At 41.8% G+C, this 16,620-nt stretch overlaps 1 protein-coding gene across 4 annotated transcripts in view; it reads right to left on the bottom strand.

Annotated features, from left to right (window-relative positions):
- Positions 1–16,620, bottom strand: part of ccny (cyclin Y) — a 51,320-nt gene that overhangs the window by 11,983 nt on the left and 22,717 nt on the right. The window contains exons 2-9 of one of the 4 annotated variants that reach the window (XM_078291261.1): positions 9,236–9,310; positions 6,058–6,078; positions 3,933–3,967; positions 3,656–3,679; positions 2,562–2,662; positions 2,310–2,345; positions 1,717–1,774; positions 1,084–1,203 (exon numbers count right to left, since the gene is read on the bottom strand). In XM_078291261.1, coding sequence (XP_078147387.1) covers positions 1,084–1,203; positions 1,717–1,774; positions 2,310–2,345; positions 2,562–2,662; positions 3,656–3,679; positions 3,933–3,967; positions 6,058–6,078; positions 9,236–9,310 — 470 coding nt within the window. The remainder of the gene's footprint in view (positions 1–1,083; positions 1,204–1,716; positions 1,775–2,309; positions 2,346–2,561; positions 2,663–3,655; positions 3,680–3,932; positions 3,968–6,057; positions 6,079–9,235; positions 9,311–16,620) is intronic. The other 3 variants (XM_078291263.1, XM_078291262.1, XM_078291264.1) reach the window with 3 other exon arrangements.

Here is a 16,620-nt window from a genome sequence, read left to right as displayed (position 1 = left end):
GGACCCGCAGATACCCTGGAGAGAGTATGAGAGAGAAACAGAGTATGAAAAAGAAAGTATGTGAGAAAGAGCAAGCTTACAAGAGAGTTGCAGAAGAGTGCAATAGAAACAGTAAGGGAGAGAGAGAGAGACAGATAAGCGGGGGAGCAGAGCCGGCCTGGTTTATGAGGGTTTTAATGCAGGTGCACAGCACAGGATGTCAGTAATAAGACATAGTACAAGAGGTAAGAGCTGAACCTTGAATTCAAACCTAGAGAGTTCCCCTTGTGGCCCTTGCGGCCTTGCTGTAGGGATAGAAACACTTGACAACAAAGTAATCCTGAGAGGAAACGCTATTGGAGAGGTGAAACTGACTCTCTGTCAGCATTTTGGTTTTACCTTCAGAGCTTCTACGCTCTCCTGTGAGAATCTGTTCACTTTTCTACATGGGTTTTGTATGCTGGATACATTCTCTAGTGGGGTCTACTGAGCACTTGCGCTGATTCGCCCACTGGTGAGACGCTCGTTACTTACAAAATAGTAATACATTACTCATTAAGCATTACTAAAGAGTGATACTATTACTTTACTCATCACTCCCTGGCTGCAGCAACTTGTTACACTAGTCGTTAGAGGCGGTGATAACAAAAGTAAGGGTTTTGATTGGTGACTGTAAAATCATCACTGAAACTGAAATAGTAATTTGTGACACTACTCATTACTGGAAAAAAGTAATAACATACTGCAATTCATTGTTTGATTGGTTGATTGACTGACTGAGTGAGTGAGTGGTTGTATGGTTAGTTGAGAAAACAGTGAAACAGTGCCACTCAAGGCATTAGAGGCATTAGGCAGTCAGCCATGAAAATCTGCCACCAGAGACACAATCAGGCTCTGTGGTTTATTTCCAGGGTGGGTCTGAAGAGGAAGAAATGAGATAGAAGAAGAAATGAGAGAAATAAGTCTTGGCAAGGCAAGGACAAGACGGCAGGGCATGACACTAGAGAGGGCAAGGAAGGGGAATCAGAAAGCAACACTCCCTCCTAGTGTCAGTGGTGAAATACACACACTCACACACACACACACACACACACACACACTCACCAATGTGACAATGGCACACTCGGCGGTGAGCTGTGCGGCACTGAACAGCGTTCTGACAAAGCGGTAGATCTGCTTCTGCTCAGGGTCGTGTTTATCATAGTCAGGAGGAATCTCGGACTTCTACAATAAATACAGGTTAGAAAGAAACATCCAGATAAATCAATAAATTCAGCATCTTTTCAAAATGAAAAATCCTTCATTCAAAATATTAAATGCCCCATTTTTAAAATGTTTAGCTGCATGAAAATACAACTCATTATGGAATGCTGTAAACTGTTAGTTGAGACATTTGCTTACAAATTAGCAACAATTTAGAAGATGGAATGATTTGCATTTTTTGGATGCAAATCAATGAGCATCAGGCAAAATGCATATGTAAATTTTTGGAAAAAAAAACTGCAATTTTTATGTGGATGAATGATATGTAGGATTGCCAGCCATGGATGTTGCTGGATGTAAGCTGAAAACAAATTTGCAAGATCCAGATGGCTCCCAAGGTTAATAGACAAATACCCCGACCATCCACGAGTGTTTATTTGCTGTTCATCAGCTTGTATGGGTTTGCTTGCTGATGAATCCTGACAGCTCTACAGCTTGTGCACAATGGAAATTTATCTTCACTAAAGGCCTTACCGACAGCGGATGGAGCTTCTCGTCGAAAATATCTAACAACATTCTTCCGTCGACTTCTCTGGAATGACAGACAGAAAGGAGAAACATCAGGGTATAATAAAAATGATGAATGTAAAAAAAGACAGACACAGTGGGAGACTCAATTCACTTAGAATAGGACTCGCTCACAGAAAGGCACTGCCCGTTCAATAAGCCATTTATGGGCATTTATCTTCACTTCAGTCAGCTGCCCTGCATGACATCCCTATCACTTAAAGTGAATAGAGACAAAGAGAGGGATGTCTGTACATCCTCTGAGCAGACCGCAGTTCACTGGAGAAGGAGGCCCGGTTCATTCAGGCCTCTCGTATTGAGTCGGCCATCAGGCAGAATGTCACAGTATCTAAAGAGCTTGACATTTCAGTGTAAGCCTTGGGGGCCATGAGGGGCTATTTTTGTCTGCAAAGGTTAGTGCTTTATCTGCTAACAACTGATGTTGATATTTGATGCAGGACCGCCGAATGGGGTAGGATGATGTACCTTCAAGAAATGGATTGAGAGGAATGAATGAATGAATGAATGAATGAATGAATGAATGAGAGCGTCAACCTTACCTGTTCTTTATGTGGTAATATATTGCGAGGGCTACACTGTAAAGACAAAAAGAGGGCATCAAAATACATTTCAAACTGAGATCAACATAGAGTACAATCCACAGAAATAGTTCCATCTCGTTGCAGACTTAAATATTCAACAATGAATTATTTGAAATTCTGCCATAATCAGACATAATTGAATGTGGGAGGATTTCACTGAAAGATTAACTTGGCATAGATGTACAGTGAGCTACTGGTAGAGCTGATTACCATTTGATGGTGTATTTGAGGTTGGGCTGACTGACAGTGCTGTCATCAAGGAATATGGTGGAACATGAGCTGTACTTCCGTCTCACCGGGCCTGGATGATGCTGGAGTTCACACACAAACATACATACAAACAGACACACACACACACACACACACACACACACAAACACACACACACACGTGTCAACCTCTATTTCTGTCATACTTGGACAAGCCAACAGACATGGAAAGTAGGGCACCTGTAAGCCTAAACTAATCCTGTCTGTCCTCTGTCAACGCCTGGCATGGTTTTATGACGGAATGGCATTTATGGTGGAGTGCACCTTTAGAAACCCCCCCAAACTCCCATTAAGTGGAGAACTTGTTTTTTTGCTGGCTCATCTTGTTCTAAATGATTTGCCCTAGCCTTCGGGTGCTTACTGATGCAGTGCTATTATCAACTCAAGAGCACCCATTTTCTGCTCCTCATTAAAAAGTCATATAAACCTAGTTGTTTTCCAACTTGCCTTTTAACTGTTTTGACAAGCACTCCTTCTCTGATCCAACTATTGGAAGAAGTGCTGATCATATCTTTCTAAATGACTACCGGAGGGAACCAAGTCAGACAATTCATTCAGGCTCTAATCAGTCCCTCCAGGAATTGCTAACTTGCAAAATTAACACTTCCCCGCTTCAACACAAATACTGCCACTGCGGATTTGACCAATTCCTTCACATTTACTGCATAACACCCTTCAGTGTTAAGTGCTTCAAAACATGACAAGGCTCACTGTTTTTCACTGCAAATCGCAAGTTAACTACAGTAGATTTTCCAGTCACTTTGTATCACTATTTTTGAACATCCTTGTACAAATAAAGACAGTGAAAAATTACAATAACCTTGCCTTTTTCCTTTAAAAACCCCACAACAAAATCAAGCAAATTTGGTTGTCATCATAATGTGATGGGCCTGTTGCTACAGACACTGATAACACTGACTGACTACGTCTAACAAATACATTTCTTTCAGTTAATTACAGACAGATGACTAAGTGGAATCTATGGGATTTGTAAAGGGAGGGACAATGATGAAAGGGTCATTTTGAGGACTTTACCTTGTTCTCCGAAATGTGTGTGAACTTGCAAAAAAAAATACAAGCAGGACACTAAAATTACCATCACCATTACAAACATAGGTCACAAATGCATTACACTAAAATAGCCACATACTATATATAATAAGTAAGTAAATCTATAGACATTTGAATAATTAAACATGAATTCATCAACTTCATAGTCTTTAGCCTTAGTTTAGCATTCCTAAGACCCACCCATGCCCCTATAACAAAGACTACATCAAGTCCTTCTCTATGGTATGGAGATCATACTCACATGGTTGATGTAAAGGCTCTTCCGTTTTTCTCTAACTGAAAAGGAAGATGGGTGGGGGGGAGACAGGCGTCAATGCTGCCAGGCAACAACAACACAATCCCAAGTCCATTACCAGTGCAATATACCACCCACACAGACAGGGGGCAGCATTTACCCAGGGTATCTTCACCTGACTAAAATAAGAAAGGTCCATAAGTTCACTATTGCTCTGGGATTTTCAAGATTTTGAGCAAATATTGGGTCAACAGGTATACTTTTTTTTCTACTTATTCTACACTACATTAAGCACAAATATTTTTATTATGGAAAAAAGATAATTGAAAATAATCTGAATGACTCTCCTCTCCTGGTACAACAGAAATTGTGTATTGACGGGTGGGAATGAGCGTGTGGTAATTAATTAAAGCATTCATCATTTTGGCCTACATGAGTCAGAGCTAAATCAAGCATAGTGACTGTTTTATTCAAGTGTAAATTGTCATTTGAGCTTGTCTGTTTTCATTTCATTCTGTTCATAAGATAACTGGTCATTTGTGTTGCTAATTCTGCTTAATGGACTTGATGATTTGTTAGTTTTATATTCACCCACAGAAATGGAGCTCATTTCACTGGGTGCCATGTTGTGTCATGCTAAGTATGGCAACAGCCACTGGGTGACACAAAGCTGTGTGTGTGTGTGTGTGTGTATGCGTGCATGCAAGTGTGTCGTGCATGTTTGTGTATCCATGTGTGTGTGTGTGTGTGTTTGTGTGTTCATGCGTGTATGTGTGTATGCTCACTCTGATGTAAGAGAACACACAAGGGGGAAAGGATCGCTGGCAAAGCAAACTGGAGCAGACGCAGAGCGCGGCATCACACACACAGTGACGTAGTGAGCTGTCTGGCACCTCTCATCCCAGTACTGTCTGTCTCTCACCTCTCTGTCACACACACACTCACACACACTAGAGTTGTCACGGTGGTGCCATTTTGACACCGGTGTTGTTTCCCTCCTCAACACCGGCCACACCGGTTATACCGCCTGTCGCCACTAGGGGGTCTAAGCGCTATCAAAGTCAGCGTCACTACAATGAAAGCGAAACTTAAAATTCCTTTCCAAACTCACATGTGTTAACGGCATTTGTAAACAGTAACACTTTTTACTCAATGATTTATAACACTGCTCAAAACTCTGAGAGTTAATTTGAGTGCTGGTCAGATTCTGGCATATTGCCCTTCTTTAGGCTCCCATTGGATTGTACTGGACACATTACTGTCACTAGGTAAGGACAAATAATTAATCCTATTCATCCTAATCTGTCATATTAGTGATCATATTAATGATCAGTAGCCTATGTTGTTAGTATGTCCATTTATCATTTAGTAGCCTAACTTGAACATGGAAGCTCTGAATATGTGCTTTTATTTTACAAAATACAAAATAACAGTATTCCTGGTGTAGGGCTAATAACACCGGTGTGGACTCCAAGACCGTATGCTACCGGTAACACCGCCCACCGCGACAACCCTAACACACACACCTCTCTTCCCCCGAGCAGTCGTGATTGTGTGCATTGCTTTCTAGCAAAAAGCAGCAGTCTCTTATGTCATAATTAGGGCTGCACAATTTATCGCAAAAAGAACAAAATCGCAGTGATTTCCAAATCACTTTCCAAATAAGAAGAAAGAAAAGATGCTGCAATTTTTTACTTATTAGGACAGATGCTTCAGACAGCTTTCTAAACAACATATGATGATTTTGTTTTTTATTCACGCCCTCTCCTCCACGGAAGAGAAGATTTTTCAAGGCACTGCTGAAAAAGAAAAAAATCTCGGAAAAAAAACACGTACCAAAGGTCAAATTTCAACAGTCAAAATATGATCTCTTGGTCAAGGCTATGCAGCCCTAGTCATAATGGTGCATCTCACACACATGCACATAGGCACACACACACACGCACGCACACAGAGAGATATCAGCAGCTCCACAGCAAAGGTACATCGCCTGCTGACAGTACGGATCGAGTACAAGAATACAATACAGCTTGAGACTACATGGAGGGGCCATTCCCTAAACAGAGTCAAGCCCAAGCCACACAGTAAGCAGACCTGCCCGCCTACCGAGACCACGCACACACACACTTACCTCTCTTGTTGGGCACGGCAACTGAAAAACACAGAGTCCAAGTTGTCTCCATGTTTGTTTATGACACACAGATATACACAAAGGGCTTCAGTTACAGAAATGTCCGTGTGTAGAAATCTGAATAATGCTGAAATTCTGAGTATAAAATCGTTTAATGGATGAAAATGACTCTAATGACTAGATACTGGTTAAGTCCTGAAATTATGTACATGCTTTCCATACTCTGTTAGTATATTGTTTGATAAATGATGCCCAGTGTGTGGAGAAGATAATATATAAGTTATGTTTTAGATTTCTATGTGGGTCTTACGATTTTAGCAGTCAAATTAGCCTTCAGTGCAGCCCTTTGTCTCAATTACACTTTGGGAGACGAATATGAGGGATTAATTTTCAAGGAGCCGTTGACAGTATCTTTCATGTTTTCAGTGTCAGAATCAGGCCTTGTTCATTTTCCTCCCCAGTTATTGCCATTGGTATCTAACCAGTAAGTCCTATATTGGTATGTATGTAGATATGTTCTTAAAATAGGCCAGCAGACACTTGCATAAGAACCAGCAGTTTGATAAGGCTAATAAAAGTGCATGGAGGATCAGCACCTGAATATCAGATTAATATCTCAGCCTTCAGGCTATAAACTCCTCATCTGAACCAGCTATTCTGCAGGCTATGCAAATTAAACAATATTAAGCCACTTATCATCACAGTAAAGAGATTATGTCTAAAGTGAACAGTAATTTAAAGCCACAACTTTATATTATAACCATTTTGCTTGATTAAAACATGATATCACTGTTACGCTGAAGGATCCTAGCTGATGCAAGATCATTTTCTCTGCCTGATAGCAGACAGGCGAGATGATCAAAACATCCCAGTGTGTCTCAACAAATCTGACACATTGCCAATTGGTTTAAAATTTTCATTGGAGCCTGCAGCGCCTTTGTGGTGGATGAGAGGACGTTGCTCAATGGTATGTTTCTGTAGTTCCACGTTTGAAGTCGCTGCATCAACAAAGCAGCTTGTTTCCCCCCCAAGTAGGCGGCATATGTTCCCAACACGACTTGCAAGAGTTTGTAACACAGTAATACTTTGTGTTACAGTTTGATGTGCAGCCTGATTTGTGTGGCAGCAGGCACTGCTCTGCATGATTTCTGTCAACAAAAGTTGTACATGGCCTTTGCAACCACAACGTTTTCAATCACCACTGTGGTAAAATTCCAATGTGTAAAAGATCTTGAATTTATAATATACGCTTTGCTGCAGGGCTGCAGGATTACAGCTTAAATCCTAATCCCAGGTATTTTACCAGATATTATCATGACTATTATTAGTTACGATTATTAGTCTTGATTTGAGGAAAAACATTTTTTACTGCACTTTATATGGCGTCTTATATCAACGTCTTGACTAGGGCTGAAACGATTCCTCGAGAAACTCGAGTAACTCGATTACTAAAAATCATCGATGCAAATTCTTTGCATCGAAGCTTCGTTTAATCCATATAACTATATACACGCTCAGTGTTTCGCACGGATGATTATTACTGTTGCACAACGCGCTGGAGAAAGAGAGAGAAAATAGCGAGGGGCGAAGAGAAGAGACAGGCCAGAGAAAACGACAGAAAGTGTCCAAAGTTTCGGATCCAGTGTTGCCAACTTGGCGACTTTGTCGCTAGACTTAGCGACTTTTCAGACCCCCCTGGCGACTTTATTTCTCAAAAGCGACTAGCGACAAATCTGCCGACTTTTTCTGACCATGGGAAGCAATGTTAATGTGTTGAATCCCAAAGCATTTGGCAATAAATTGGTTCGGCTGATGCCGGTTTTCTCTACTTGCTTGTCTAATCCAGAGAGGTCTGACGGTCACAGCGCTTCCCACACAGTGTAGCTCCCTCCCTCCACTGAGAGCAGGGACTGTAGGATAGGGTCCACTTGTAATTGCTACCGGCGTACGCCGAAACTGGCCGGGTGGGCGGAGTCAGCACTTAATATTAAAACGGGATGAGATGAAGGCTAGTAAAGAATGCACGTTAATTATGGCTATATGTAATGGCTAGTTAAGAACGTAAATCAATATGGTGGCTAGTTATGATGTCCCTAAGTTAGCTAAGTTTTGCTCAAGAAAATAACCACAGAAAATAAAATGCTGCAGTCAATTTGTGAAAGCCTGAGCTTCATTCATGTTATTATTATGATAGTCACACACACATACACACACACACACACACCTACTCCCCTCACAGTGATGCATAAAATACCCCAGAAAGCAAAATATCAGGTGGTGTAAGTAGCAATTGGAGCCTAAAATGCACCAGTCCAATACAGCAGGTATATTCAGTTTAGTTTGATTGCAGTGAGTAGGGTCAGCAGGTGTAGGGCAACCCTTCAACATAGCAAATAAATGTACATTAGCCAGTCTTATGAACTTGTATGATATTTAGGCCTAGTAATAAATATCAATAATAATAATTATTTCACCTCGTTTTCAGTAAATCACAGTGTTGTATGGACAGCTTCGTGCGGACAGCTTTTCTCTTTTGTATATTTACTATTGCTCTTTAATAAAGCAAAAGTATTTCTTATCCGATTACTCGATTAATCGATGGAATAATCGGTAGAATACTCGATTACTAAAATAATCGATAGCTGCAGCCCTAGTCTTGACTATGTTCAACTACAGCAGACATTCCAAATTAAATGAAATGTTCTGATATGCCAATATACTGTGATCAGGGATATAGTGGAGGGTAGATCCACCCAAACTCAGTTTACTCACTTTTATATTTGCATAACAGAGCTGACCTACTTTTTATAGTTTGACAGAGATCTTTATTACATAAATGCATAGCATACATTATAGTGAGTAATGCCAAACTAATGTGAGTTATATGACGATAGGGTCTTTTAGGGGGAGAAAATGTAAATGAATGCTTTTCTGTTTCGGTTGTTTGCTTCATGATGATCATGAGGTCATAATTTACCCACTTTTTACATTACTGACTGTGATAATTAACTCTGGGAACTAAATTCCATTATACATGTATGATTATACAGAATGAATTTTATGGCCCTACTTTGCTGTAGAGTAACTCCACTCAAGTCACTCTCTCAGGGACAGTCTCAAGGGGAACCAACATTTCAAAGCTAGGTTTGGGAGGATAAAACCCTTGATCTGTGCTCACCATCAGTCTGTGACTTGCTGAGGAAGATGGTGCTGGCCCGGGGATGGTCCGACGGATTGTACTCCATGGGTAGATCTGGGGAGAGGAGAAGACAGAAGACACTTAGTCTCACAGGCAGCAGCCAAATTTTCTTGTTTTTTTTTTGCATGTAGTTTACAGTGAAAAGAAACAGGACGGTATGCAACAAGGGTCCCAAGCTGGATTCAAACCCAGGACATATCAGTTACACAGTATGCGCCCCAAAAATATCTGTCTTAACAGACATTTAGTCTAGTATTATATAGCCTTGTCTGATACAATCTTATTTTATCTAAAACAAAAGAAAATAAATGACTTGTTAAGATACACATTTTTTGCAGTCTAAAATGATTGCTGTCATTACAGCATATCATTAAAGCTATCAGATATCTCAAGACCCTTACTTACAAAATAATGCCATTTGACACAATGTGTAATCATCCTCGTTTTAGAAATAATAAGCAGTCAACACCAGGCAACAATGTTTTACCGAAATAACTAAAAAACGAAATGAAACCCTTCATTTTGACTTGAATGTGTGACATTGGCTTTGGGGTTAACGTCCTTCTCTTATAATGGACTGAGCTGAATGGAAAAACAATCTGTCAGCTGACAGTTTGCCGCATAGTGTTGTGTAAACGGTGGTTTGTAAATCGATGCGCTAAGCAAACACAGCAGAAAGGTATAGATTTGTTTTAGATCACTGTCTGTGCACACATTACCCAGGGTAAACCACAAGACCAGACAGTAGCTGGCATTCGAAACTGCTATAAATCATACGTAATGACTACAAGAGATAACTGACTATCCAGTAGCTGTTGAACTCTGACAGTCTGTACAATATCTTCCTTCTCAGTAGGACTACTGACTGTACTGCAGGTACAGCTATCTGCCACCAGGTGTCCACTGATACAGGTTGGCTGCAAGTTTCATCAAGTTCAACTGAAATTTGTTTAATGCCAGTTAGAATTAAATATGAGACTAAAGTCACAGTTAAAATAAACATGAAAATGAAAACAACTGCATAACTATCTATCATATAACTACCTGATTCCTCACCAAAAAAACAGCGCACCAAGAAAACATTTTTAAGAACTCTGTTTTTTATTATATTGGCATGGTTGGCTGCATATTATGGTGGCTTGGTGTGATGATTTAATATCCTGAACAATAAAACTCTAGGTTAAACATTAACTCCAACCCTAAACCTAACTCTAAGATCTCAATAAATCCAGATACCAAACAGATGATAATTACACCATCATAACATTTCAACCAGTCATCATGACCATGGCAACAATAATAATCTGAACCTACCAAAACAAAACCAGAATAGGGAAACTTTGCTTCTAACACTTTTCCCATTTTAATAACTATGGTTGATATCATGAACAAGGGTCTGAGAGAGGAGAAAGAAGGCAATAGTTTCACACTCACAGGCACACACACACACACACACCACACACAGTGCAAGGTGGTGACCCCATCAGCAGCTTCCTGGTTTCATGGATGATGTCATTGAAACAGGAAGGGTCAGGAAGGACCAACACCCAGATACACTAATAGAAATAGAGAGAGAGAGAGAGAGAGAGAGAGAGAGAGAGTGAGAGAGTGACAGATCTGGAGAATCAGAGCATGATTGACAGAGAGAGGAGAAACCAAGGTCAGGGAGTAGAAAGGAGAAGAAAAATGAGGAGAGGAGAGGGAGAGAATGGAGAAGACGAGAGGAGAGGGGAAAAGAGGAGAGGCGAGGATTATAAAGCAAGGAAAGGAGTGGAAAAAAGAGAAGAAGTGAGGAGAAGAAAGGGGAGGAGATGGGAGAAAGGGGAAAGAGGGGAATGCAGGGATCAGACTGAGCACCCAGCGACAGAATAAAACCTAGAAATGAGTCGTAGCCTGGTTGATGTAAAGCTTTCCTCTAAACACAAATATCTGGTCAGTTCACACCATTACAACCAAGGTCAATGCTTACCTTATATGTACATTCACTAAATGAAAACCACACACAAGCTACTGACGTGAGTTCGATCAAACCTTGGACTACAGAGCCACTTTCTGTAAAGGTTATACTCTATGTGCAAGCCACTGCTATTGTGTCTAAACTCTTTTGAACTGCTGTCTTTTTGTGTCTGAGAGCCACTTGAAGAACCTCAAAGGATGGAGATACACACACACACACAAACACACGCACACTGCCATGACGTAGGAGGAGAAGACACACAGCGTTGAATAAACGATGGGCGTGTGGGAAGAAGCAAAGAGTAGTGAGGGAGAACGGAAGATGGTTTAATGATATTGAAGTAAAAGGTTTAGACACTAGTCAACTGTGTGTGACGTATACACACAGTGAAGTGCACTCACACATTCAGAAACACACCAACTCACAACACTGTAGTCCCAAATCTCTAGTCCTGCACCATGCATACATGTATTCTAAAATAAGTAAAATGTACTCACCCCCAGTATTGTGGTTAAACTATAAAGCAGTGCTACAGCAAAATATAAAAAATGAGAGAACATTTGGTACCTCATGAACATCATAGTACTTACAATTATATTACATGCAATTAAAAAAGTAGGTAATGTTGACCTTGGTGTGGATAAAATGTGCTGTGAGACTCTAGTTTCCTTTGGTGAGTGTGATGCATTTAATGCAAGTTGGACATCAAACACTAATAAACACAGCGGGAATGAAGAATTTTATTCATCTTTTCCCAAATAAAGCTACACCGTGTAACGCTGTCTTTTACAAGTACATTTCACAACTTGTCAAGTGGAAAATCTTGGATCCTCATAACTGTGATTGCAGTTTTCTTCCTTTCTTTTCACTTGAGTTGAAAGCTGACATGGTATTTGGTGTGATAGGAAAGTTTCACGATCCTGTGACCCAGGGCATCGGATCATTTTAAAAATGCACGTAAATCACTAAGAGAACAAGGCTATTTTCTTGAAGAAGTGACACTTTGATGAGATGGGAAGTTAACTAGCCACCGATCCAGGGTGTGTCCCTCTGGTTTGGGCTCGTTTTCTCTGGAGTGACCCTCTTCCTCCTCCCGCCCAGGGGGTCCCACCCTCTCCAGTCTTCCCTTTCTCCGAACCTGGGGAAGACGCGAGCACGCAACTTCCTGCGTTTCAGGAAGCGGAAAGGAACTGAGGTGGGGGGCTGGTGGTTACACATTGTTACGGAGGGAGCCTGGACAAAGGGTAGGGAATAGCTCACTCCCTGTGTTTTTAAACCAGCAGTGTTTAAGGTTCTCTCACCCTCTGACCCCACCCCCCCACACACACCCACACACATGCACACTCATGCCCCTACAATGCCATTTTACCAAGATATGAAAAGAAAGAGCACAAAATCAAAAGAATATGTACACTAAAGCCACCTCAACTCACTGCTCTGTCTCCCACACTCCTCCTCCACTATGATAAATGAATTAAAGCAATGCCAAGGGCTCCCATGAGTGCTACCATGCAAGCTGGAAGCACATTCTAGCTCACATTTACTATACAACTTAAAGTTAATGGAAATCCATCATCTGGCCATTGTCTTGGCACCAGCAGCCGACTAGGGCTGCACAATCAACTATATACAATCGGCATTTCTGCTTTATTGGATAGTCCATAGTGGAGAGGGAGAGGAAAGAAACCTGACCTACCCCACCTATTCAGTGGTAGGGGAAACTCTGGGATACATTAGGCTTTTTAATTAAGAATTAAATGAATGCATAAAATGTGCAAAGGATGCCACATAGGCCTATATTGCCATTTTAGTTTACACAATAAATAATGGAATTCAGCCATGAGGAAACATTTAATTTTCTTTCATTCAGAAAATTGGTTGTAGTTAAAAATAGTAAAGACATTGAAATATGATGGCAAAGGTGCAGCAAAATAATTTGCTCCCAAAATCATCAAGACAATTAATCATGACTAATAATATTATCAGGATCAGTAAAATAATCAGGATTATCATTTTATCCCTACAGTCATGTCAAGCAACAGCTGTAGTGCGAGCACGTTTGTGTGTGCTTGCACGTATCAATGAATAGACACACACACACACTACAACGCTGGGGACAGGAATAGCTGCATTACTGCGTTTGACGGTCAGTTGGCACTCTGCCCGGCCCGCCTTGGCAGCCTGGCACGAGGCTGGTATCAGGTCACAACATCAGCCCAGAGAGGAAGGCCCTTCGCTGGTTGTTGGCTGCCCCGCTGAGGTGCCACCCTGAGGGGCTCCAGATGGCACAGCACGGCGTTGCCCTCGTACCATCCGGCTGTCAACAGCGTGCTATCAAATGCGTACACCCACATGATTAGCATGAGAAGAACACAGCATCTCTTGTAATGGAGTGTTTAAGAGTAAATCACAAGATCCAGCTGGTGTTTGAAAATAACAAGATAAAATGTGTTAGGAGGTGGAAAAAACACAGTGGTGCGTGGTCTGGATGAATTCTCAGTCCTAGTTAGCTGGAGAGTTGATGCTATTTTTGTAACCTTGAGTAAAATTGTTTCATTGCTGTTTTAAATGACACAATCTATTTTGTCCGCTGGCGTGTGATGATTTGGGTTTTCAAGTTGCCTTGAAAGCTACAAAAATAGCACTCAGGCCCCATCAAACGTTGAAATTACCTTCCTAGGGATACAGCATTTCCCCGTCAGAATGATTTGTCTTGTCAAGTCACTGGAAACTAAGGCTTGTGAAGCGAACGGGGCGAAGCAAAGCAAAGCCAAGCCGTCCTTCAGTCAAAAAGCAGCACAGAACCAGCGAGGCATGACTCTCTCTCTCTCTCTCTCAGTCAAACACATCCTTTCACGCCTGATCTCCTCACCTCTCGCACCGGGCAGCTGCCATGTGTCCACCGGAGAGCGCCACAAGGTACGCCAAAGCATTATGGGATTGCACGGGCAACGGATTTAAGCCCTTACCCCACTTGGCTGCTCTATCACTCTCTCTGCCTCTCTCTCCTTTCTCACCTCAAATCTCATCCATCTCTTTGTTGAGGTAAAATGGCCACTTGAGTGCAGTTTAGAGCAGTGAAGCAAAACAGCTTTCATCCAACACTTATCACAGAGTGAAGTATATGACCGCTGCACCACTCGATAAGCTGGGGGCCTGATAAACTCCTGCGTGTGTGTGTGTCTCAGAGAGAGAAAGAGAGGGAGAGCGAGAGAGAGAAAAAGAGCAAACACACTGTCTACAACATACTCAGTGGGCGTTGTTAGTGAATGAGCTACAGGCCGGGTGTGAGTGTGTGTGTGTGTAACAGAAGGCGGGTCCTGGGGGTTAAGTGACTCTCACCATTAATAACAAAACACTGTAGAGCATGAAGGAAGGATGGACTTAGTAACTTATTATGGGCTCTGCTGTGGCATTAACCCTGCACCTATATGAATATGTGTTATCTGTGCTATGGCGTTTACACCTGCTCTATATCACTAGAAGGTACCGGCTCTGTGTGATCTCTCACTTGAAGCGCGTGTGTGTGTGTGTGTGTGTGATAAGAGGGAGGTGTGGAGTTAAAGCAGCACTAGGCAAGATTTTTATGTAGAAATACATCGTCTTATCAGCCTTATCATCTCATCCACCCTAATTACACCACAATAAACACCATAGATTCGTCCTGTTTGCCCAAATTAAATTCTGATGTTGGGTATGGTCACTGGCGGCCACAGAAAGTGACAAATCGAAACTAAAGAGGAGCGAACGATTTGTCCAAGGCATTAAAGGGTGTGAGAGAGACCAAATGAATGGCTGACTGAGTGAATGACTGAGCAGACACACGTATACGAGTGTGTCCTTGTTTGTGTGTGTGTGTGTGTGTGTGTGTGTGCGCGCGCATGTGTTGGTGTTCGTAAATTGGATTGGCTGATACTTAATGGACTTATCCTCTAAGTCTCCCTTAGTATATCCTTTGGTATATTTCTGCTCTCTCCACACACACACACACGCACACAAACAGGGGAACAAAAACCCCAGCAGCAACATCAAAGCTTATTTACGCCATTTTCTTCCTAACGGCTTAAACCACCCCTGAGCTCAAATCATCGATCGTCGGGATCTGCCAAACGCAGCGCAATGATGCAGTCTCATCAAAGGGAAAGAGCTGAGCTTTTATCGAAGAAAAGCCTACACACAGACATTCTCTCTGTTTCTGGGCGGTGGAATTGAGCTGGAAATGGGAGAAGAGGGAAGGAGGTGGGAATGAGTTTCAATTTCACGTGAAGACAGAAAAGATCACCTATTTCCCATGGTCAGCGGAACTTACACATGTATGTGTGCTTGTTAGTGTGTGAGTGTGCAACCCTCTGACTTTGAGCATCACACCAACAAATCCACCCAAAAAACAAAACTCTCCAATGTTCCTCTTGTGATCAGCGCCAGTGCTCTTTGTGAATATATCTCTCTATAATCTCTATAAGTTAAATCTCTCAAGCTAGTCTGTCTTTAAAATTGTGTAACACACGTGGAATTTTGTTTTGGATTGGGTTTCCGCTTTAAGAACAAGTAGGAGCTCAGAGATTTATTCAGTTAGCTTCCTGCACTGTTCAATAAGGTGTAAGCCCTGTAAGCGCCACGCTGCTACTCAACAATGCTGCTAACTGAACAATGCTGCTAACTGAACAATAAGCTGTTAACAAGCTGGGAAATGCCACCGGTGCCCTGACCCCCTGGCTTGAGTGACAGAGAGAAAAAAATACATATAAACAGAGGGGTAGGTTTTCACTTCGCCTCTGCTAATCCCTCCGTTCTGCCTCGTTATTTTCCTCCGTCCTGCCCTCCCCCTCTCCAGGAGGCAGCGGCGAGCGCACCGTCTCCCCGGGGAAGGAGAGAGAAACTGCGGATTCGCCTCCCACGCGCCGCCCTGCCTCCCTTGCAACAGCTAACGATGGTAAATAGTCACAGAGGAGCACACGCACACAAACACACTAACACCCCTTGTCAGACTGAATAGTGATGGAAGATACTACTCACACGTGCACATAGACAGATGCATGTACATTCACACAAACACATGCACACTCACATCCATAGGCTCACAGACATACAGTCCTCAGAGAAACTTGACTTTTTTTTAAACTTTCATTCAGAGGACCACATGTAACGTCTCACATGTAGGGCAGGATATTTTTAAACTGATAATGATAATGGATGCTTAGAGGGGGATCTCAGCTTTTCTACTATCAAATGTCATTTTTATTTGGTATGGTCTGATTCTGTAAAACGCATGTACAAATGCCTTGCAAATAATTTACTCAATCACATAATGAAATGCGCTTTCATTCATTACAGACACACATCAGAAAAAGTATCATCTACACTCAAATTTAATACCAGCTCTACACTAGTATTATTTGAGGTCTCG

Source organism: Centroberyx gerrardi, chromosome 22, assembly GCF_048128805.1.
Source record: "Centroberyx gerrardi isolate f3 chromosome 22, fCenGer3.hap1.cur.20231027, whole genome shotgun sequence".
NCBI classification, from domain to species: Eukaryota; Metazoa; Chordata; class Actinopteri; order Beryciformes; family Berycidae; genus Centroberyx; species Centroberyx gerrardi.
This window is presented reverse-complemented; position numbering and strand designations above follow the sequence as displayed.